The sequence below is a fragment of the Typopeltis vanoorti genome, chromosome 11 (genome assembly GCF_054136105.1).
Source record: "Typopeltis vanoorti isolate ZY-2024b chromosome 11, IOZ_Tvanoo_1.0, whole genome shotgun sequence".
NCBI classification, from domain to species: Eukaryota; Metazoa; Arthropoda; class Arachnida; order Uropygi; family Thelyphonidae; genus Typopeltis; species Typopeltis vanoorti.
Window position 1 is genome coordinate 101,439,508 of NC_143559.1, and position 26,601 is coordinate 101,466,108.

The window sequence follows — 26,601 nt, forward strand, 5'->3', positions numbered from 1 at the left end:
TATTGTATTTTTACATTTTGGCAATTTAGACACACAAATCCTGCAACACGCTGCAACTTATTTTGATGGGGTTAATAGTAAGTATTTAACATATTGCACTTAGTAAAATTTAACTTGTTACATTTAAATTTTTCAAAACTTTTGTCATTTTTGGGTTGGGGGACACAAGTTAGACACTTGCCACAGGCGCTTCATACCCTTGTTACTGTACTGCTAACAAATACATGGCCTTAGACAGAGTTTATTTGTTTAATCACTTTTTTTTTTAATCTTTGTTCCACACACGAAAAGCAACAAGACCCATAGCATACTAGTGTCATGTGGTGGGCAAGAGGAATAGAGGTTCACATTTTGCTTGAACAGCTGCGGGTAGTAATCTCTGGGAAAGGCAGAGTGGGGGGAGAATGTTCCAAAGGACAGAAGCAGATGGAATAAAAGAGAAGGCAGTGAAGATGGTTCAGTGAGTTTTAACATGGAGACTGTAAAAGGGTAGTGATTAGCAGTGGCTCTTGTTTTAATGATTTTGGAGAGTGGAGCAATAAAAGTACACTGCAATTCCATTTATCTCTTTCAGTAATTCAAATATTCAACATCAAATATACTACTTCAGAATTTCATATCAGTTCAGTGCAGGATTAAAACTAATTTCGTATTCTTTAAGTTCCAGTATTATACATAAATCGTCTGATGAGGTTCCGGCAAGCAAATAAATAACCAAAATAATATCTGGAAATTATGTGTAGTTCTGAAAACATGTTACAACTGAGCGGAATATAAAAACGATATTTATTTACAACATAAATGTTTTCAAAAGAAATCTAGAGCTCTTTTCCTCTTGGTCACATTTTGCAATTTGACTAAAGGACTAACAACCTGTGCTTCTGACCTGCTGCTGCTTGGAGTTCTAGTGGATAATGGAGTTATGTCTCTTTGACAAGGAGAAGGAGAGTAACTTGCTCTCAAAGCCTTATCTGTATCTTTATGAATTCCTAGTTTTGCACAAGCTAAACGTTGCGCTGCAGGAGACATAGAACTTAACTTTTCCGAAGGTGTTTTAGGTGTACCAGAACCAAATCTAGGGGATGGACTAAAAATGTAAGAAAAGATATTATGCATATGAATGGATATTTGATTTCCATATGTACTTCTAATTTCTCATATACCTTAACTATATTCACATGAATTAATTTAAACTTGTCCATTGCAAAGAAAAACAACAAAAAATTAATACACTATATATATTTATTTAACTGAGTTATTATATTAATACCTCATTGACATTTTCAGGATAAACAAGCACAATGCTTGTTTACCCTAAGGATGTCAATACACTACACACTACAAAATGGAAATGTGATACCAAATACCATGTCAGTTGCGCAAGTAGGCTTGGTCTAGTAAAATTAAACTTTAAATTTCTGTAATACTCTCTAATTAGTGTTAGCGAGTTGATGAGATCTGTGTTAATTTGTACTGAGTCATACGAGTTCAAGTTAACCACTGCCATTCATCATTCCTTTAGTTAATAACCCTTGCATTCATCATACCTTTTGCTCCATAACTCTTGCCATTCATCACATCATTTGATGATACTTCTAGAAGCTTTGTAAACATAAACATGTCAACCTGGTTGGTCAAGCAGATAACATACCTACTCCTTCCATGACCAATAGGCGGAGAGTAAATGGCACAACAGCATGGACGTTTGTGAAAGTATTTTAGGTGATAAACAATTATTGTTCCCTAGTATGAAACCATTACCTTGCTTACTGGAGGCCTGAAATGGTTCTTTAATGCACCATGTTTAGTCTCTATAACAGGGCTTCCAGTTTATCTCTAACATCCACCACAGTAATCACATGCTACGGTTTACAGCCTCACTCACACTACTCTATTTGCACAGACTGGACAGCTTACAATAGAATCAAAGAACATAAATCTCAAATATCTCAAATATCTGCAATATGAAAAGTTCAGATTTGCAAATCATAGTGTTCTTAATAAATAATGTCTCAAATGCAAGAGAAAATACTTCAGGATGGAATAGTGGATCAAGATGATACAAGATATTTTAATTCTAAGATGTCAATACACTATATTTATTTATTTACAACACCATTTGCCCAACATCCTTTTCATTTCAGTTGTAAACTTAACCCGCTGCACTTAGTTGCAATGATTGGTTGCAATTCCAAACAACCAACTTCCTTACGCAGTGATACTCATTCACTATAACCTCAAGATTTTCAAAAAGAATATCATAGATTTCCTCTCTCATAACCCTTGAAAATACATGAAATGTCACAGTATATGATATAGGTTTGCAACATCCTGCTATAGGATTGATACTAAAAAAAAAAATAACTAAATAAATAAATAAAAATACCACCTTAGATGAGCTTAGTTATTAGGCCTTGAATACTAATAATGTTAAGTTTTATTTTGATATCTTCATTAGGTACATTTCATAAAATGTTTAACCACTTATTATATTCATTTTGTCAGTCCCTATATAAGTAATTCAATGAGTCCAGCAAGACATATTTTATTGAAATTTGGTATTTGAAATACAAAATATGCTGAAAGATTCCACTTTTGTCCAATTTATTTATTTTTTTAATTATTTTAACCCCCACTCCACCCCATCCTTTCACCATTTACAAGGAATGAAGGAACAAAACAACCCAAAATGGAAATGATTAAACAAATTTTAATATAGATCAACTTTCATATAACTCAGTACTGCTACTGTAGAATTATTAATCAGTTCTAATAATTTTGCAAAAAATGATTCATGTAAAATGAAAATTGAAATACATATATCATATCACATTCTGTATCTCAGATACAAAATTTATTGCAACAGCCTTGCGCTCTGATTAAATTTCACTTAACCAGGGCAGGGTTACTGTAATACGTTCAGTTCTCAACTTATGATGTACAGGGTGTTCGGGATAAATTTGACAGTTTCGTAAGGAAAAAGAAAATCTTCTTTGTATCTATTAAATTTAATGAATTGACAAAAAAACATTACAGGCAGAGTTAATTACAATACTATCAACAAGATTTACTCAAAATAACCACCATTAGCATCGATCACAGCTTCAATCCTGCTTCGGAACCTCGAACAAGCTGATGCTACAGTCTCCCTGGGAAGGGCCACAAAAACTGTTTTAATTTTATCCATTAACTGAGCTTTTGTATTACTGGAAGTGCGATTGGTGTCTTTTTCAACTGCGCCCCATACAAAATAATCCATGGGGTTAAGGTCTGGGGAGTTTGGAGGCCAAACATTTGGACTGGTGAAGTTGTAGAAATTTTCAGACAACCATTTTTGACTTTTCCCAGAGGTGTGGCAAGGGGCCAAATCCTGCTGCCATACATACGGCCTACCATTGGCTACCCTTGTTATCCAGGGCTTGACTACAGTTAGCAACTCCACGAACAAAGCCCGAATTCCAATGCCAGGGTTCTTCAACACCTGTTCCTGCAGATTTGCGAGGAATTCTGCTGTACGAACGCAATCAGATCGCCTGCTAGGGATCTTTCTTCTTGCTACATCCTCATAGTCACCATTGCAAGTCTCTAGTTCATGCCTGATTGTTTTTACTGTATTCAGGGAGCATTGGGCAGCAGTCGTAATATCCTTATTTTGATGGCCGGCACGAATCATCATGATACAAGTTATTCTCTTCCATGATTCAGGTGGGTTCCAGCTATCCATCCTTTCTGACATCTTGTATATGAATGAAGAAGGGTCCAAACTTTTAAATGAAGAGAAGTGTGTGTTAATACATGTAACTTATGGAAAAATATAATTAATTATAAATATGTCAAATTTATCCCGAACACCCTGTATGTGACATATACTGGCAATCCCTTTAACATATTTATTGAATACTACCTCACTCCTGTAACTTATGGACCTGGGTGTTATCGATACCAACATTGAGAGGTGAGAGCAGAGTTATGAATGGTGTTTGGAAAAAGCTACTGAAAATATATATTCACACATTCACAGGATGGGTCAAAGCTATATAACTGAGAGGAGACCTCTGCATAGCCTTTAAAGGAATGCAAAGAACTGATCAGTGCTTCTGACCTAATGTCCAATCCTCACCTTCTCATGGTGCACCCTGTTAGGTATCCACCTGGATAATGAATGAACGAGGATAGGCTGGCAATTTGGGATTAGCCGTCCAAACTGTATTTTTATTAGCTTAAACCAAAATTTCATGCTGGCTGGGGCGTCACCCGGCTAAACAAGGCCCCCGTTGTTTTCGCCAGGGAACCAGGGCAAACAGCGAAACGTCAGCTACTGGAACAAATCTGAAAGCACACCCCACAACTCAACATCACCAGAGTTAAAGATCGGTACTATCAACATAAGAAGCCTATATGGCAAAGAAATGGAACTAGCTGAGGAATTAGATAAGTACCAGAACGACATAATAGGGGTGACTGAAACAAAAAAGACAAAAACAGGTGAGATCATTTTGAGCAATAAATACAAAATGTTATATTCAGGAAATGACAATCAAGGAAAAGAATGGGTACGATAGTATTCAACACTAAATACGAGGCTAATCTTCTTGAATGTCAGGCAGTTTCAAGTAGAGTGATGTGGGCAAATATCAGAATGGGGAACTGGACAATGAGACTTATATGGGGAACTGGACAATGAGACTTATTTGTGCCTATGGTCCTACAGAAGGTTCTACTAGAAGTGGAGAAATTTTTGAGCCGCAAGAGAAAGCTACGGACACAATCATAAAGGAAAAGATGATCCTTATTGGGGATCTACATAGCAGAGCAGGAAATGATTGTCAGACATACAAAAATGTTTTGGGAAAATTTGAAGAAAAGAGCAAAGCTAATAATAATGGCAAATACCTGTTGGATTTCTGCTCAGGACATGGACTGGTTATTACTAACACCATTTTCCATCATAAAAATGTGTACAAATTCACATAGAGAGAAGAGACAAGGAATAAGAAAAGTCCTCATTGACTATGTTATTGTTGATAGTGATGTTTTCTCCCTGGTGCAGGACACCAGTGTACAGAGGATTTGAAATTGGAAGCAATCACTATTTAGTCTTGAGCAGGATAAAATTGAATTTCATATTGAAAAGAATGACATGTAAGAAATTTTTAAAGCAAATAAAAGTTGAGCAGCTCTCAGATGTAGACTAAAATACACAAAGATTATTGGAAAAAGAAATGAAAGAGTTTGAGAACAAAAACCAAACCTTGGAGATTCAGTGGCAAACCTTGAAGAAAACCCTGATTGATTCAGCCAGAGAGGCATGTAGTGAGGTTGTCTGCAAGGATAGAAAAATCAGAACTCCATGGTGGACACTGGAAGTTAAAGAGGCAGTGAAGGAAAAGAAGAAAGCATATCAAAAGTTCCTGCCAAATAAGTCAGGTTGTGCTCTTAGAGAATACAGAGACAAATGTAAGAAAATAGTTCAGAAGGCCTGGAGAGAGGGACGAATTCCTGATGATTGGAGTAGGGCTCTAATAGTATCCATATATAAAAAGGGAAATAAAAGTGAATGTGAGAATTACAGAGGTATTTCTCTACTGAGTGTTCCTGGCAAGATTTATGCAAGTATACTTGAGAAACAGTTCAGACGAATTGTAGAAGAACAAGCTGGATTCAGGTCAAATAGAGGCTGTCAGGATCAGTTCTTCACTTTATGACAATTAGTTGAGAAAGCATGGGAATATAACAAAGATCTGTATTTAAGCTTTGTCGATCTGGAAAAGGCATATGACAAGGTGCCAAGAGAGAAGCTATTCAATATACTACAGTTATATGGTGTCAATGGGGCATTATATGAAGCAATACATAGTCTTTATTTGAGTTGCAAGTCAGCAGTTAGAATTGAAGGAAGTACAGGAAGCTGGTTTAATGTTAAATCTGGTGTGAGACAAGGATGTACATTGTCCCCTCTGTTATTCATTATCTATATGGATCACATTATGAAGGAAAGTGGTATTAAACATATCAGAATTCGAGATGTTAATGTCAGCTCTTTGCTTTATGCGGACGATGTTATACTTCTAAATAAATCTGCTACAAGTTTGCAAGATTCCCTGACTAAATTGAATAACTGTTGTAATAGATATGGTATGAAGGTCAGCAATAAAAAGACAAAGACAATGAAAATAGGGAATCTTTGAAAATGTCAACTGTGTTTTGAATGGGGAACTTGTGGAACAAGTAAAACATTCCAGCTACTTAGGCACGACAGTTCAAACCAGTTTTAACTTATGGATCTGAGAGCTGGGTCAAAAGTAAAACACTTGACCAAAGATTAGAGGCCGCAGATATGAGAGTCCTGAGAAAGATTTGAGGCATGAACAGATGGTATCAATGGCAATATCATATTAAAAACAAGGATATTAGAAAAGAACTTGACATTGTCAGCAACCAGCAATGCGTTAGCAGAGCTAATCTCAGGTGGTATCTCAGGTCATTTTAACAGAATGGACGAGGAAAGATTAGCAAAACAAGTGTTCTCTGCCAGGTTGGCAGGAAAACGACCCAGAGGAAGACCAAGATATAGGTGGATTGATATGGTACAAAGTGCCTTAGACAATAGAAATATAAGATCTGATAATGTTGGAGTCTTGACAAGTAACAGACCAATTTGAAGGAAAATTGTAGATAGGAAGTTAGTAATGATGTAAATTTTTCATGTAGTACTGTCATATCCTATACACCCCTTGAGTGTACATGTCAGGAATTTGATGATGATGATGATGATGATAATATTTAAACAATTTCTGTCTGTTAATTTTATTATTATTATTATTCAGGCCTCCATGGAATCAAAAGACTCATCGTGGGAGGTCCTTCCTAAGAAACACAAAGTCTATCATACCACTCCTTAAACTCATTGACATGTACACTCAAGGGGGTGTATAGGATATGACAGTACTACATGAAAAATGTAGTACTGTCAATCACCTCTCCTTCTTCTATCCACCAAACTCTGCAGTCCACATTCCCTCAGCCGATCCTCATAACTAACATGGTACGGTCCTAAAACCATCTTTGTTATCCACTTTGTACCCTTTCCACAGTTAATTTATCCTCTTCAGTTATAAAATAAATGAGAAAAGAAGAATCAGAAGAAAGATTATGAAAACGTGATATGAGACCAGAACTACAGACTGCCACTTGCCTTATTTTTACTTTAGATATTCTCATATTATATTGGTGTGATAATTCATTTAATGATTTTCCTGATTTTTGTAAATCATTATCAAAGGCTTTTTTTTGTAATCAATAAATTTAACCAGTCAATATCAATATGTATTTCTTTTTTTTTAAATTCTCTTTTCAGTTATTAATTTGAGAGTAAAAATTGAGTCTATGCAAGACTAGCCTTTCCAGAATACATTTTGTTCTTCTAGTAGTTTGTCCTCTACACAATAATGTTTAACTTCTGTTTAACTATTCCTGCATATATTTTGTACCCTGCATTTATTACATTATTTTCCCTATAGTTATTGCAGTTATCTTTATTTCCTTTAAAAATGGAATAACTAGTGCTTTTTTAACAAGAGTTAAAAGAATTTTTCAAGAAATCCAAACCTCATTTAAAGAATTTCAGGTGTCTTTCATTAAATTTTTCACCTGCATTTTTATACAAGTCCATATTTATGAGGCACATCCAGAATTTACCACCAAATAACATATGGATAGAAGGAGGGTGGGGGTCCATGCATGGGATAGCATAGAGTGACTCATTAGTTAGCTGTGAAACATTTTATTTTTATCATGTTATAGTTTGTTGTCTTCTACAAATAATTTATAATGAGTGCTGTGATAAAAAATCCTGTCAGTTATGAGATTTGTGGTGTGATATGGTTTTTGTTGGCAGAAAATAATAGTGCTGTAGAAATTCGCCAATGACTGTGTAAGGTTTAGAGGCCTAATGTAATGAGTGACAGTAAGGTTAGGAAATGGTATCGTTTGTTTAAAGAAGGGTGTGCAACAATGTCCACAATAAACAGTGCAATGGCTAGCCAAGTGTGGTTACAGACAATTTGGTAGAAAAAGTGAGCATGAAAATTCACAAGAATTGTTGTTTCACAATTATGTAACTTTCTTCTGAATCCCCAAAAGTTTCACACTCAGTTATTCATGAATTTGAACATGCATTTTTTCTTGTATCATGACTGGTGATGAAACATGGATTTCATAAACAAACATTGAGTCAAAACAACGATCAATGCAGCGGTGCCATCTCCAAAAGCAAAAAAATTCAAACAGTCGGTCAAAAAAATGATCTTCCCTCTTACTTTTCTTTCTTGAAGATGCACTGTTTCTTTTGTACTCTATTTCTGCCTGTACTGTCTTGGAATTTAGCCATTTCTGGTAACTGTCATTTTTTTAAAAATTATTATTATAATTTTTATTTCTCTGGTCCAATTACACAGCACTTTTTTTCTATTGCATTTACTCTTTATTCTAAAGTTTTCTGTTGTTTCTTTTGTCAGGATTTGCTTCAAATTTTCCCATTCCTCCTCTATGTCATTTCATTCTATGTGATTTCTGTTTTTCATCAGTGCATTTTTGATATTGTTGCCAACATGATTGTCATGTAGGGATTTTCCATTTATTTATTTTTAGCCATTTTGGTTTAAATCAGATTTTTTGCGATTAACATATAATGATTATGAGGTTCAATTCAAAACCTTGATGTGCTCTTACATCTAGGATTAACTCAGCTAACTTAGCATTTGTGATAATATAATCAATAACTGACATATTATCTGGCTGACCATATATATTTATGTATTTCTTTATGTTGAAATATCAAGTTCATTATTCTCATATTATTATAAATGACAAAATTCCACAGTTTGCATCCATTATTAATTATGGATATCTTCATCAAATTTCCCTATTTGTTTGGAATTTCTATTTCATATTCTGGCATTTAAATCTCCTGCTAGCAGTAAATAGCTTTTTTTTTAATTTTATTTATTTATTTTTAAATCTATGACATTCTGTAATTCTTTATAAAAGGCATTACTACTTCTTTTCCCTCTTCTGGTGCATAAATGCTGATTACTGTTATGTGGCCTCTTAATGTTTTGAGTCTAATTTCTATCAATTTTTTATTCCAATAGTTATAATATACAATACAGATTCGCATATCATAATCATTGTACTGGCCTTTGCCCTTCTTTTTTTTTACTCCATTATAGATTTGCACATAGCTATTTGTTTCTTTGATACCTTTTTTCAAAATTAAACATATCTTTAAGTTTGCTTGCTTCAGCTGTTCATCAACTTCATCTTCTCTGTGTGTGATGCTTCCTACATTCCGTGCTACAATTGAAAAAGTTGGTTAAAGATAAAACCCAGGAATGGGTGGACACGAACTTTATGATGGACAGCACAGTGCTGTGAAAGGGAAATGGCTATACCATGATGACACTGCCAACTTTGCAAAAGCATCTGACAGAATAACACATGGAAAATTATTACATAAGTCGGAACAAATGGGAATGGATGTGAAGCTGATGACATGAATGGGGAGGGAAACCTAGGAGAACGAGAATGACTAGTGGAGTGCCTTAAGGCTCTGCATCAGAGCCACTACTCTTTAATTTGCATATTAAAGAAACAGGAATGATGCAAGGGAAAGATATTCAGCTGCTTGTTGATGATGCAAAACTGGGCAACAGTTAATAAAGGTGATATGGATATTTTGCTGCATGATTTAAATAAATTGCCATTGTAGACAAAGGAATAAGGGTCATTAATTAAATGTTGCAAAATGTAAGATTATATTATATGGACTTCCATTTGACAAGATTACATACTATGTATCACACTGATGGTACTGAATGCAGGAAATTGATGAAACTAGAAATGTGAGGGTAATGGTAAACAGCAATGGTTCAGAGAGTATATGGTAAAAGTAAGCAAAATAGTTCAAAGGATTACTTGGATGTTGAAAAATACTAACAAGGACTGGGAGATTATCCCTCTTTATAAGATTATGATTTTGCTGCATCTTGACTGCTGGGCACAGATTCTTTCCATTACTTTCTGATCCTTGGGGATCAGGAAGTAGAGGAGAGGATCCAGAGACAAGTGACCAAGTGTTATATTTTTTCAATCTGTGACATTTGTTAAATATTTGCTGTTCCTATAATACTTCCTTTATGAATTTAACCTCTCTACTTTAACTACAAGAGGTACAAAATTTCCTTGACTCTAATATCTGTATCACTTCTTACGTGTTCATTCTATAAGGAAAGCAAATTCTATATCTCTGGCCGATTCCTAATTTTACTCATGTGCTTACCCTGACTGTTAAAGGTTATTCCTTGCTAAAAGAAATGAATCCTCTAATTTCTTTCTGTGGCCGTCTCCTCTTCAGATATTGACAAATTTATTTTTTAATGCTGCGCCAGCCAATATCTTAGAATAGAGGGGACTCTTATTCAGGGAGACTTTTCCAGACTTTTGGTGCACAAAGGTGAATAAATTTAGTGCTTAAATTCATAAATTAAACGCTTTACTGTGGCTAAGTAAATTCTGGCTTGCAGTCGTAACCTATAACAACATGATATACCTTTCTTTCAACCCCCCTCTGCTAAAGTTTCAGATTAATGAGTGATAGTTTTGGTTCACATCACAGGCAAAACTCAGGTATAAAAGAAAAACACATTTATTGGAATCTAAAGACATAATATGCACTTAGACCAATCTCACTTTCCATTAGTTCAATGACATGCTAAATCAAACTTTATCAAACTGATTAATACTCTAATGCATGAACAATAAATCCTTCTTTTGAGTTAAGAGATTTAACACACATAATATACACATTACACACTTCTACTCAATTTTCTACCTACTATGTTAGTCTTGCATATTAAACTAGTCACAATCATCTATAATCATTCCTAACAATTTGTCTTATGGACATTAGCCACTGCTAAATATTCACTTAAAGTTCTTAAATACTGTCCATGCTCGATTAAATACACTACAATGATCTTTCCCTTTTTCCGACTGGGTAATTATACAACAAAATCTGTACTTTACCATTTCTTGGGGCAGGATCTCGTCTGAACTGTCCTTCTTTGTTTGAATTACCCTTCGATACTTCCATAAGCCTGCAATCACGTGGTGGGTCACTATGGTCATCAGATTAAGCTATGCTCTGCACCTGGCATTTTCCCCTCGTCTATTCTCGATCTGTTTCGGACCATCCTCGTTTCTAGCTGCCGGTTCATAATATACGTCCGCGATATTATTCCGTCAGAACTTTCAGCGAAGGCAGCATATGCCGACATCTCACGCTTTAGTACCAGCAGAAATTTAGACATCGAAGGGAAAGGCACACCTTCCGATATCGAACCATCACCAAGAAACACCATCAGGAACTACCAGTCCACGAGAGAAGTCGAATCATCATTCAGCAAAAATAGGCGAAAAAAGCCTTCAGAAAGGGATGCAAACCCTTTTTATTCTCTCTTACTTCCCACCTTTTTAGCACCCTGTTACTAGCCGCGATAGCGCCTCTTACTTTTCCGCAGGAATTTCGGTGCATCGCGAGATTTCTCGCAGCATCTTCCAGGAAACGAATGTGCGTCACTTTCCGAGATTGCCAATGCCTCAGGCACGCTCGTGACCTTTGGACTATTGTTTACATCTAATTTACCCATTCATTGTATACATGATGCATTCATATAATACTAATTTATACACAAAGTTCTTTAGATGGTCTTACAATTCTACTAAAAGAAGGTAATTCTATTTCCATTTATAGTTAGTACTTTTAATTCTTCTGCTCGAGTACAAGTTTTTTCTCTCAGCTGGTTTTTCTGATTTGTTAAATCCTGAATGAATTATTTCTTTAATAAAGTTCTTCATTCAGGATGTAACACAAGCTGTTGAAAGGTCTGTGGAAAGTTCCCTATGAGGATAGATTGAAGGTGTGTAAATTACAAAATTTAATTGATCAGAAAAAGAGAGGAAATGATATACCTGTCAACAGCTTAGTCACTTGTCTCTGGATTCTTTCCTCCATCTCTAAAAGGATTCTATAAGATTCTACAAGGATTCTACAGATCCTTGCTACATTCTCATGATTTCTCAACTGTTTGTCATAGAAGCAAAGATCTGATCCTGACAACCTTGACTTGGCTTAAACCTAGCTTGATGAATGAAAATTATCCATTATTTAAAGACATTCTAGTGTGATTCAACTCAGCACACCAGTTTAATGATCACTAGATAGCCAATTAAGAAACTGAATAATAGATAAGTTTTTTCCTGTGTTGTTAAGTTTAGAGATAATACATATCCAGTTTGAATAAATACTTATCCTCCAGAACATTTTGCACTCTCCTGATATTTATCCTTTATATTCTTACCTAAGTCTTCACATGACTTTTGTTTAGATACTGCTTTGCTTTCTTACAAAGAAAACCACTTTTGTAGATGGATTACTATAAAAAATATACAAAAAAAAATCCTTACTAAAATTGTGCCAAGTAGCTGAAGTTTTATTTGTTCTGCCTATTTTCATTGTTTATCTTTTTATTGCTGATTTTCATATCAAATTTATCATAACAGGTTCTGAAGATCTGTACTGGATTTAACATTATTTACATAAGTTTTTGAGTTTATCTCCAGGTTTAATGGTACATTCTTTCATAATGTGATTCACATAGAAGAATAATAACAGTGGAGATAGCATGCATCTTTGCCTTATATCCACTTGGACATAATCTTCCTGTACACTTTGATTCTAACTACTTAAGTTAGAATTGGCTTACAACTTAAGTTTGGTTTTGGATTTTGTTGTAGTTACAGTTTAGGCTTCTAAGGTTGAGATCTAAACATAATATACACATCTGTTAATTACATATGTTCTCTAGCTGGCATGACTGTTTTTCTGGGATGAAATACAGTACATAAGTTTCTGAGAGGGGAAAAAACCCTTCCACCTACATATGAAAGGTTAATCCAGAACTACAATACATGATAAATATTCTCTGCTCTGCAGATTACACTTTATGCACCACTTGATCAATATAACTTAGCAGCATTTTGAAAGGATGTTCTCTTGGCACATTATCATATGCCATGTTATACAAAATCCAAATAGACATCCTTGTTATATTCCCATGATTTCTCAACTATGTATTTAAGCAAAAATCCCCCCCCCCCCGACAAACAAGCTCTATTTGGTCTCCCACAATTTTTCTTAGTCTTCTCAAGCTTACTTACATAAATCTTACTTACAGCACTCAATATGGAAATGCCTCTTGATTCTCACACTATTTCATTTTCCTTTTTTTCACATATGGATATTATGAGAGCTATATTCCAATCATCCGAAATTAGGCTTTCTGAGGCTACACTGCATAATTCAGAAAGTCAAGATGTTAAATTGTGAATGAATACAATTCACTAAGGAATGTTTCATTCATAATTTGACAAGTTAAAACCCTTGAAAAGGATATGCTTGTATTTTAGTATAAGTTGTATATAGCCTGACAAATATTGGATACCGTAATCAGTGTAAAACTTGTAAATATTCCCGTGTAAAATACCTACTAAATTGTATGTTAGACAATGAATTTGTTATATATATATCTTCTGTTAGAATTGATATAAAAGAATTACTGTGTAAATTGCATATAACTAACTGAGATTATAAGGTCAAAGTACATGGGCAAGACACCGGATTAGTAAGTTGCCTCAAGTGGCCACGCACGCATATACGACACATTGCGACCTAACGGGAAAGATGCTACGAAAAGGCAAGATCCACAAGTGCAAAGGAATAACGTGCTGGGTGAAAATTAGGGTTACAAGGAGTCCCATATTTCTTTTTATCTCTTCTGAGGGAGAAAGAGACATGACGTGCTCCTATCATTCAGTGATGTCCCTCTCCCTTGTTATATTACATACTCAGCTAAAAAAAAAAGCAGCTAACGCCTTTTTATTCCCGTATATACAGGGAGTAGGAGAGGCCATTTTTAGCCCTATCTAACTTTTGGAGACTGAGTGGGCAGTTCAATCTCCACTGGTACCCAATCAGAGTTAGCTGGCTCAAGGCTATCACTAATTAAGCGGCATGCAGTGAAGAGAGACGGCTCTACAGGTGCCGCCATCTCGTGGTCCCTAAACCTAACACTCGTATTTAATGTCTGAAATAATGTAGGTTCTACGGTCGATTTTCTTGAGTTTACAGGACGAAAAACCCACTTGCTCGTGCCAGAGATCAACTAACTTGGGAACCGGTCGAAAAAAGGCTTAGAAAAATTTCCTCTAGTCACCGACTAGACTCGAAACCAAGTCTTCCTTCATGCGGCCAAGCGCCGTGGTGTGCAAACGCCACATCCACTGAGCTACACAGCCTCACTATATTACATACTTAAAATCATAAATATCACTATATTGTAAAACAATAACAACAAATAATTTAAAACATAAAACAACTAAATTTCATATTTATACCTTAGGAAACTTGAATGAACTCTCTTCAGTGCTTCCTGTTTTTTAGTTCTATGTTGTTTTGCTGCTTTATCTGCCAGTGATAAAGCTATTCTCTCCCTCGCAGGAGGTTCTGGTATCTTAAACTGTGGTCCACCAGCATTTTGAGATAAAGGTGTATCACTGCCATCAAGACGGAATGGAGTTCCTTCAATTTCACCCCATGTCATGAGTGGTGTATCTGCAACGCCTAAAATTCCAATCAGTAGTAATTACAAACTAACAGTAGTATAAAACTGATCACTGAAACAAAATAATTTAAATAAAACTTTATGACAAATTGTAAGGGACAGGTGGCATTATCGATAATCTTCCTAACAGCTATTTCCAGAATTGGCTGACTGGTGCTTCGATTCAACAAAAGTAACTAACATTATGAAAAAAGTGTATCGCATCTGTAAATTATGTTTTGTGGCTAATCACCATGTTTGATAGGGAAAAAAACATGAAAAACATGGAAGAAAATCCTTCCATCATTGTTTAAGTTGAACAATCCTTGTAAATCTTCGCCTAGTAGATCGGAAATCAAACACAGATCTTTCAAATAGACAAAGCACATCATTGTTATAAACTGTACTCCAATGTTAATTATTATTATTAGGGGGCAACTCCAAGGAGTCCTTAAACTCATCGAGGGAGGCCCTTAACATCATGTCAAGAACTACTCAGCATTCGCAAAGTATATATCATACTTTGGCTTTGAACTCATTCACGTTCATGGCACCCACAACAGACTCTGGCAGCTTATTCCACTCATTCACCACTTTCCAAGTAAAAAACCTAGTTCTAACACCCTTGATCAGTTTTCATGGATGGCCCCTAGTTCTCCCACCACCACCACACCTGTTATGAAAAATTTCCTCTGAATTAATCTTGTAAAAACCTCTCAGTTATTTGAAAGTCTCAATTATATCACCCCTTTTCCACCTATCAACCAGTTTCTGTAACCCACAAATCTTCAATCTGTTCTTGTAAGGTTCATTCCATAGACCAGCTACCATCTTGGTGTCACTTGCCTCTGGATCCTCTCTATCTCCTCCCAAGAAACCCTGGTGCCCAGATCTGTGCATAGTAGTCAAGATGGGATCTTATCAAGACTCGATAAAGAGGAACAATAATCTGCTTGTCTCTGCTCATCAAAATATTCTTCATAAATCAAGTGATCTGACGAGCTGATTTAGCTACTTTTTCTATGTGCCTCCTAAACTTGAATAACGCCCTATCCTCTAACACTCCCAAGTCTCTGGCTTCGTCAATTTCTTGGAATACGGTTCCACCAATGTGGTATACTGCTGATAATCTATTCACCCCAAAATGCATAACCTTAGACTTTGCCACATTAAACTAATATCCATTCTCCTTAGCCCAGTCTGTCAATCGATCCAAATCACCCTGCAAAATTTTGACATCATATGTATTCACTATTGCTATACCCAACTTTGCATTATTGGCGAATAACTGAACATTTCCTCTGATATCCTTTCCTATATCATTAATGAACAAATTAAATAGCAATGGTCCAAGAAAACCCTGCAGCATACCACTAGTCACAGGCCTTCTTTTGGATTCTACTCCTGAATAAACTACTCTCTGATATCTCTCCATCAACCACCCTCCTATCCATCTCATCAACCCTAAATCCATCCCCCATGTGCTGCAGTTTAATGATTAGAATATCATGAAGCATCCTGTCAAAGGTCTTCACAAAGTCCAGAAGTATCACTGTAAACTCATTACCCTTATCCAATTTAGCCATCACTGTATTATAAAATGTGAGCAAGTTACTGAGGCATGATCTACCATTCACAAACCCCCCCTCCCCTCCCCATACAGTATCCCATTTCCATCTATCCATTCTTGTATTTTGCTCCTGACCGACTTCTCCAATACTTTGACATTGACTCATGATATGCTGATCAGTCAGTAATCTGCAACAGCAGTCTTGGAGCCTCCTTTATGCAATTTTCCCCCTCTTTCCACCCCTCAGGACTAACCCAGAGCTGAGACTTATATTAAACAATATGGTCAAGGACACTGACAATTCTTTTGCTGCTTCATGTAAGACTCAAGCTGATATACCATCAAATGCCCTCCAGTCATTCCAACTGCCCAACATGCAATGCCTCCTGTATCCTTTTGCGAAAAAGATATCATAAACTGTTGTCTAAATTAGACACAAAAAAAGTCTCCTGGCCCTGATGGCATTCCTCCAATTGTCCTGAAAGTCTGCACAACAGAACTGACTCCTATCCTATGCAGTCTGTACACACTCTCTTACTCCACTGGTATATATATATCCCAAAGCCTGGAAACTGGCCCACATTCAACCCATTCCTAACAAGGGTGACAAATCAGTGCCATCTAACTACCGCCCTATCTCACTCACTTCAGTCCTATCTAAAATGATGGAGAAAACTAACAACTCTCAACTTCTACTCTACCTTGAAGGTGCCCAACTATTAAGCGACCACCAGTATGGATTCCATCGAAGCCGATCAACAGGAGATCTACTCTCATACATCACCCATCGCTGGACAAATGTCATAGAGAAATTCGGCGAATCCCAAGTAGTTGCACTTGATATCTCTAAAGCCTTTGACCGGGTCTGGCACAAAGCAAACTCTCATCATTTGGGCTGTCTCAGGACTTCTGCAGATGGATTGCCAGCTTCCTGTCTGGACGAACACTGTGTGATGGTAGATGGCTCCATATCCTCTCACCATCCAACTAATGCTGGAGTCCAACAAGGTTCAGTTCTCTCGCTGACCCTCTTCCTTCTATATATCAATGACCTACTTCAGTTGACCTCTAACCCAATACACAGTTTTGCAGACGACAGCACATTACACTCCTCCCTCTCATTTGACAAACCCTATTCTACACAACCCACAGAACATCAACCACCACTGCCCTTAATTCTGACTTCCAAGCCATCCTCCAATGGGGCTCAGATAACCTCGTCAACTTCGACGCTAATAAAACCTAATTCTGTCTTATTTCTCACAAAAAAGAACCATTTTCCCCCAACATTGTTTTTGATAATACTCAAATTCCCAGACAAGATGAGATCTCTCTTCTCGGAATTACCCTGACATCAAGCCTCTCCTGGCATAAACACATCACAACCACTGCATCCTCAGCTTCCAAAAAACTAGGTTTTCTCTTTCGCTCAAGACGCTACTTCATCTCTAAACAGCTGTTAACATTATACAAATCACAAATCCGCCAAGCTATCAAATACTGCTCTCACATTTGGAGTGGGGCTCCTAAAAGCTCCCTCAAAATGCTTGACTCAATACAGAGGAGAGCAATTAGATTGATAAATCACCCATCTCTCACCAACTCACTCCCTTCACTTTCACACAAACGCTTGGTCTCTGTGATTTGTATATTCTATAAATATTTCCATGGAAAATGTTCATCCAAAACAGCATCAATAATTCCCCTATTCTGTACTAATCCCACTGAAACACGTACAGCTGCCACCCAACATCCTTTCACAGTACACCTTGAAACCCACAGAACAAGTTTCTTTTCCTTCTCCTTCATCCCTGCTATTGCAGTACTGTGGAATAGTCTTCTCCCCCCCCCCCCCTACGTATTTCCCAAGGAATACAACATAGAGGCTTTTAAATCAAATGTAAACAAGTTTCTCCTTTCCCAACCCACTACCCATATACGGTACTAACGTACTATAGGTTGACCAGCAACCTCTCGTATATGGGCCCAATATAAAAAAAAAATCCCACAGATGTATTTATATTAAGGTTCTGTAATATGCTATTCACCTCAGTTCCCATATAAGCCACCAGTTCTTTCATTCCTGCAATATCACTGCCTGGATGATATACTCTTGCAAAGTGTTCACTTAGTAATTCTACTACTTTGACTGATTCAGTTACTTTCCTACCATCAACATTCCTTAAAATCATTCTGCCATATACATTTTTTCTTTTATTTGCAGCATATTGAAAGAACTGTTTGGGATTCTCTTTAGCATGCGTTGCTAACTTCCTTTCATAATCTGCTTTTGCTTTTCTTACCACACCAGTTACCCTTCTGGCATGCGCCTTGTACTGTTCATGTGCATACAGGTCACCTTTCTCCTTAAATTCTCTCCACAATTGTTTCTTTGTTTTTGCAGTTCCAGCTTAATTGTGTTATTCGTCCATTGAACTCCCACTTGATTTATTCTCTTAATTTTTGCATTTTCCAAGAATGAAGCAGTATCTTCTGACTTGTAAGAATGACAACTTCCAGGAGAAATCCAAGTATTACAAATTCAGAAGAAGATATGTCACTCTTTTTTTTGATCAATGATGAAAATGTAATAATGATTTAAATTTTTTGTTACATTTTGACTTTTAAAAATGACATGAACTGATGTTATTTTAACATTTCAGTTACCATGATTATGTAGACAGATGCAAAATAGTTAAAGAAATTGATTGTTGGTAAATAATTTGGTAATGCTGTAGGAAGATGAAGCAGCCTAATAGTGTTTTTCTGAATACCAAGCAAATTTTTTTTCTGTATTGCATTCATTCCAGTTATCTTTTATTTCATATAAAAATGTTGATGAAAAATTCTTTTAAACATGAATGTACATATAATTGAAAATTACAAATCAAAATTCAAAATAAACTGGCAACTGAGAAGCATGTCAGCAATTAAAAATTGCAAAAAAATTCCTCCGTATATATGACACCAGTTCATACTTAAATTTACTATAGTTATAGCATTACCGTATTTTCGTTTTTAATTGTAACTACAGCAATGCCATAACTATAGTAAATTTAAAGGGAATGAAGGAATAAATTATTATAAAGAATAATTTGGTAGTGGTAAATTTACTTTAGCACAGTATTGATACAGGACAGACTTTTTGGTTTATGTGTTTTAATAATGAATTCATCATCATCAAATTCCTGATATGTACCATCGGGGGGGGACAAGATAATTATATAGCACTACATGAAAAATTTACACCATCACTAACTTCTGATTGGAGGGAAATTATTGATCAGAAGTTAGCTGAGACCATGTATCAATCTAATCTATATTTTGGTGTTCTTCTGGGTGTCTTATTACTGCCAAAGAACTTATTTTGCTAATCTTTCCTCTTCCATTCTGTTTAAGTGACAGAGATTAGCTATACTTACACATTCCTGAGTGCTAACAATGGTGAATTCTTTTCTAATATCCTCATCTTTGATGAAATACTACCAACGATGCCATCTGTTCACTCCGTTAATCTTTCTCAGAACTCTCATATCAGAGGTCTCTAGTCTTTGATCAAGTCTTTTATTTCTAACTCAGCTCTTGGATCCATAAGTTAAAATTGGTTTGAACATTGTCTTGTATATAGCTAATTTAGTGCTTGGAATTATTTTTTTCTTATTCCATATAAATTTATCCAGATGATGTCCTACCATACCAGCTTTTATTATTATTATTATTGTTCCGGGCAACTCCAAGGAGTCGACAGACTCATCGAGGGAGGCCCTAACATCATGTCAAGAACAACTATTCAACATTCACACAGTATCATACCTTGCCTTGAACTCATTCACGGTCGTAGCACCCACAACAGACTCTGGAAGCTTATTCCACTCATTCACTACTCTCCAAGTAAAAAACCTAGCTCTAACACCCTTGTCAACCACGCTCTTGCCCAGCTTCCATGCATGGCCCCCTAGTCCTCCCACCACCAGTCACATTTTCAAAAATATCTTCTGGATCAATCTTATAGAAACCCTTCAGTAATTTGAATGTCTCAATCATATCACCCCCTCCTTCACCCATCGACCAATTTCTGCAACCCACAAATCTTCACCCTATTCTCATAAGGTTCATTCCACAGACCTGCTATCATCTTGGTCACTCGTATCTGGATCCTCTCCACTTCCTCCCCATCACGAAGAAACCCTGGTGCCCATAACTGGGCACAGTAGTCGAGATGGGGTCTTATCAAGGCTCGATACAGAGGAACAACAACTTGTTTGTCTCTGCATGTTAAAGTATTTTTCAGAAGCTAAGTGATTTGGTGAGCTGTTTTAGTCACTTTTGCAATGTGCCCCCTAAACTTCAATTCCCTATCCACCAACACTCCCAAATCCCTGGCCTCATCAATCTCCTGGAGTACGGGTCCACCAATGCGATATACTGCTGCTATTCTTTTCACCCCAAAGTGCATAACCTTATACTTTGGCACATTAAATTGACATCCATTTTTCCTAGCCCAGTCCTCCAAACTATCCAAATCATCCTGTAAAATTTTGACATCCTGTGCACTCATAATTGCTCTACCCAACTTTGCATCATCAGCAAACAAGTGAACACTTCCTCTCAAATCCTTTTCTATATCATTGATGAACAAATTGAAAAGCAGTCGTCCAAGAACAGAGCCCTGTGGCACTCCACTAGTCACAAGCCGTCTTTAAGACTCCACTCCTGAAACAAGATATTGTCCCCCATACAATATCCCATTTTCATCTATCCAATCCTGTATTCTTTTCTTGACTAATTTCTCTAAGACCTTGACAATGATTCCTGATATGCTAATCAGTCGGTAATTTACAACAGCAGTCTTCGAACCACCTTTATGCAGTGGAACTATTTTCCCCTCTTTCCACCCCCTCGGGACTAACCCAGACTGGAGACTCAAATTAAACAAAATGGTCAAGGGTACTGACAATTCTTTAGCTGCTTCTCGTATAACACGAGCTGGTATACCATCCAATCCCACAGATGTATTGAAATTGAGGTTATGCAATAGACTACTCACCTCCACTTCATTCACCACAATTCCCGTATAATCTACTGGTACATTCGTTTCTGCAATGTCACCACCTGGATGATATATTCTTGCAAAGTGCTCACTCAGTAACTCAACTATATCAACTGATTCAGTTACCTCCCTACCATCGGCATTCTTTAAAATCATTCTGCCATGTACATTTTTCCTTTTACTTGCTACATATCTAAAAAACTGTTTAGGATTCTCATTAGCCTGCATGGCCAATGTTCTTTTGTAATCCTTTTTTGCTTTTCTTACCACACTCGTTACCCTTCTGGCCTACGCTTTATACCGTTCGTGTGCCTGCTGGTCACCTTTCTCCTTAAATTCTCTCGATAGTTGTTTCTTTTTTTGCAGCTCAAGCTTAATGGTGTTATTCATCCATTTAACCCCTACTTGATTTAATATTCGGACTCTAGGTATACAGTCAGCCATTGCTTCATTCAAACACTTCTTAACTACCTCCCAAGCACTATCGACTTCTAGTCCTTGCAGTTGTACATGCCATGGCACTAAACCAATCAAACTCCTAAGCTTGTCATACTTTCCAGCCCAATAATTCCACATGTACCCTGTCTTAATTGAAAATTCTACACCTTTAGCCACCTCCCAAGTCAAGACCATATGATCACTCTCATCGATTGGTGGCAATGTGGTCATATTTGTTACAGCCAAATCCTCAGATGTAATTACTAGGTCAAGCACTCTCTGACCCCTAGTATTTTCCATTACATGCTGTTGCAGATAGTTATCCCTTAATGACCGCATAAAATCCAATTCCTTCAGCTTTACTTATTCTGTTGTCTATTTAATTTACTATCTTCACTAAATATTGTGCCTAAATAGCTCAAATGTTTTACTTGTTCTATAGGTTCACCATTCAGGATACATTTGATGTTTTCAATGTTTCTGCCTATTTTCATTGCCTTTGTCTTTTTATTGCTAATTTTCATACCAAATTTATAACAACAGTTATTCAATTTAGTCAGAGAATCTTAGGCTTTGTTGAATTTACTCAGAAATATAACATCATCTACATTTAAAAATTGACAATGTTAATCTTAGCTCTTTACTAAAGTAAAGAGCTAAGATTAACATTGTCAATTTTTAAATCAGATTTATTACTACTTTCCTTCACAATGTGATCCAAATAGATAATGAATAACAATGGAGATAATGTGCACCCTTGTTGTATACCTGATTTTACCTCAGATCATCTTTTTGTACCTCTTTCAATTCTAACTGCTGACGTACAGCTTAAATTAAATAGACTATGTACTGCTTGATATAATGCCCCACTGACACAATACAACTGTAGTGTATTGAATAGCTTTTTCTCTTGGCAACTAATCATATGCCTTTTCCAGATCAACAAAACGTAAATACAAATCCTTATTATATTCACAAGATTTCTCAACTATTTGTCTTAAAGTGAAAATCCGATACTTACAACCTCTATTTGGACTGAATCTAGCTTGTTCTTCACCAAGCTTCCCTTCCAGCTTTCCTTAGCCTTTTCTCAATTATACTTGCATAAATCTTACCAGGGGTGCTTAAGGGTCAAAGCTGTATAACTGAGAGGAGACCTCCACATAGCCTTTAAAGGAATGCAGAGAACCAACCAGGGCTTCTGACCTAATGTCCAATCCTCACCTTCTCGGGGTGCACCCTGTTGGGTATCTACTTTGATACTGAACGAACGAGGATGGGCTGGCAATTTGGGATTTAGCCGACCAAATTGAATTCTTACTGGTTAAACCAAAATGAAAAATTATGGTACAACATGACAAAATTTCATGCCGGGTGGGGCGTCACCCGGTTAAACAAGGCCCCCGTTGTTTTTGCCAGGGAACCAGGGCGAACAGCGAAAGTCAGCTACTGGAACAAATCTGAAAACAAACCCCAACTCAATATCGCCACAGAGTTAAAGATCGGTACTATCAACGTAAGAAGCCTGAATGGCAAAGAAATGGAGCTAGCTGAGGAATTAGATAAGTACCAGATCGACATAATAGGGGTGACTGAAACAAAAAAGACCAAAACTGGTGAGATCTTTCTGAGCAATAAATACAAAATGTTATATTCAGGCAATGACAATCAAGGAAAAGAAGGAGTAGCCATAGTATTCAACACAAAATACAAGGCTAATCTTCTTGAATGGCAGTCAGTCTCAAGTAGAGTAATGTGGGCAAATATGAGAATGGGGAACTGGACAATGAGACTTATTTGTGCCTATGGTCCAATAGAAGGTTCTACTAAGGTAGATGTGGAAGAATTTTTTGATGCTTTAGAAAAAGCAACTGACACAATGAAAAATGAAAAGATGGTCCTTGTTGGGGATCTAAATAGCAGAGTAGGAAATGATTGTGAGACATACAAAAATATATTTTGGGAAAATTTGGAGAAAAGAGCAAAGCTAATAATAATGGCAAATATCTGTTGGATTTCTGCTCAGGACATGGACTGGTTATTACTAACACCATGTTCCAACATAAAAATGTGCACAAATTCACATGGAGAGAAGAGGCTAGGAATAAGAAAAGTCTCATTGACTATGTTATTGTTGATAGTGATGTGTTTTCCCTGGTGCAGGACACCAGAGCGTACAGAGGATTTGAAATTGGAAGTGATCACTATTTAGTCTTGAGCAGGATAAAATTGAATTTCATATTGAAAAGAATAACATGTAAGAAAGTTTTAAAGCGAATAAAAGTTGAGCAGCTCTCAGATGTGAACTGTAGACTAAAATACAGAAAGATTATTGAAAAGAAAATGAAAGAATTTGAGAACAGGAATCAAACCTTGGAGATTTCAGTGGCAAACTCTGAAGAAAACACTGATTGATTCTGCCAGAGAGGCATGTGGTGAGGTTGTGTGCAAGGATAAAAAAATCAGAACTCCCTGGTGGACACAAGATGTTAAAGAGGCAGTGAAGGAAAAGAAGAAAGCATATCAAAAGTTCCTGGCAAATAAGTCAGCTTTTACTCTTACAGAATACAGAGACAAATGTAAGAAAGCTAAACAGTGTGTAAAACTAGCTAAACAAAAGTCATGGGAGGACTTTGGCAAGAATATAGAAAATAAATATCAAGAAGGTGGCAAAATATTCTGGAGGTTGTTGAAGAAGCTTAGGAATGGAGGAAAGAGTGCTGTAAAAGGAGTTAGAGATGATAAAGGTGACATGAAAACATGTGAAAAAGATATCCTTGAAGTATGGAGTAATTACTTTGAAAAACTGCTAAATGAAACAAGCAGTGAAGACAGCACAGTGGTAAAAAATACTGACCAGGCATGCAGTCAGGAATACATATCCATACTTGAAGTAGAAAAAGCCATCAAAGGCTTGAAATGTGGAAAGGCAGCAGGAGTTGATGATATTCGACCAGAAATGCTGAAGTATGGTGGTATAAAAGTCTTACAGACTTTTATACCACTTGAGAGTTTTATTTCCCTTTTTATATATGGGTACTATGAGAGCTGTACTCCAATCATCGGGAATTCGTCCCTCTGTCCAGGCTTTCTGAACTATGCAGTGCAGCCTTAGAGTTGAAGGAAGTACAGGAAGATGGTTTAATGTTAAATCTGGTGTGAGACAAGGATGTACATTATCCCCTCTGTTATTCATTATCTATATGGATCACATTATGAAGGAAAGTGGTATTAAACATGATATCAAAATTGGAGATGTTAATGTCAGCTGTTTGCTTTATATGGATGATGTTATACTTCTAAATAAATCTGCTACAAGTTTGCAAGATTCTCTGACTAAATTCAATTGCTGTTGTAATAGATATGGTATGAAGGTCAGCAATAAAAAGACAAAGACAATGAAAATAGGCAGAATCATTGAAAATGTCAACTGTGTTGTGAATGGACAACCTGTGGAACAAGTAAAACATTTCAGCTACTTCGGCACGATTTTTACTGAAGATGGTAAATTAAATATAGAAATAGACAACAGAATCAACAAAGCTGGTATGGTGGGAAGTCAATTAAATAAATTCATATGGAATAAGAGAGAAATTAGTCGGAACACTAAATTAGATGTATACAAGACAGTGTTCAAACCAGTTTTAACTTATGGATCTGAGAGCTGGGTCAGAAGTAAAACACTTGACCAAAGACTAGAGACCGCAGATATGAGAGTCCTGAGAAAGATTAGAGGCGTGAACAGATGGCATCAATGGCAATATCATATTAAAAATGAGGATATTAGGAAAGAACTTGACATTGTCAGCATCCAGGAATGCGTTAGCAGAGCTAATCTCAGGTGGTATGGTCACTTAAATAGAATGGGAGAGGAAAGATTAGCAAAAGAAGTGTTCTCTGCCAGGTTGGCAGGAAAACGACCCAGAGGAAGACCAAGATATAGGTGGATTGATACGGTACAAAGTGCCTTAGACGATAGAAATATAAGATCTAATAATGTTGGAGTCTTGACAAGTAACAGACTGATTTGGAGGAAAATTGTAGATAGGAGTTAGTAATGATGTAATTTTTTCATGTAGTACTGTCATATCCTGTACACCCCTTGAGGGTACATGGTAGGAATTTGATGATGATGATGATAAATCTTACCAATAACTCTCAGTAGGGAAATACTTCTGTAATTCTCAAATTAAGTTTTATTTCCTTTTTTTTTTACAGATGGGTACTATGAGAGCTCTGTTCCAATCCTTGGGAATTTGACCATCTGACCAGGCCTTCTGAATTATGCAATACAGCCACTGTAAAACTTTTATGCCTCCATGGAGTTAATATGAGCAGAAAGTGTAAGGAGAATGAGGATCTCAAGCATGTTTCGGGTGGCGAGAGTGATATCGTTAACAATAGTCAGAATATAGAAAATAGCAGTGTGATAGAGAATTGCGAGGTAGTGCCAGATAGGTTTGAGAGCGTTGTTGAAAGTGTAAATGAAGGTAGAAATACAGAGCGAATGGATGAGTTGATTGATAATGAAAATGGTGAGATAAATGTGAGTAGTGAAATCGCACGTTTGAACGGAGTGATACACAGAGCAAAAAGGCAACTGGAGCGTATGGAAAAATGTGTGCTGAACGTACCGACTAATAAACGGTGAAAGTCTGTTATGAAAAATAATAGAATGTTCGTAAACGTCAATAAAATGAAGGAGCGAGTGCTGTATGGGGATTCGCTATTAAGAGGTCTGATACTTGAGAGTTTGACAAAATCATACCAGCCGGGTACGAACATAAAGGACATCAGCGAATCTATTCGAGTGCAAAAACAGA

At 36.5% G+C, this 26,601-nt stretch overlaps 1 protein-coding gene across 1 annotated transcript in view; it reads right to left on the minus strand.

The window, feature by feature from the left end:
• Positions 1-768: 768 nt before the first annotated feature.
• Positions 769-26,601, minus strand: part of Es2 (ess-2 splicing factor homolog) — a 102,666-nt gene continuing 76,833 nt past the window's right edge. The window contains exons 6-7 of the mRNA XM_090400352.1: positions 14,515-14,740; positions 769-1,087 (exon numbers count right to left, since the gene is read on the minus strand). Of these exons, the coding sequence (XP_090256478.1) occupies positions 808-1,087; positions 14,515-14,740 (506 nt within the window). The 3' untranslated portion in view covers positions 769-807. The remainder of the gene's footprint in view (positions 1,088-14,514; positions 14,741-26,601) is intronic.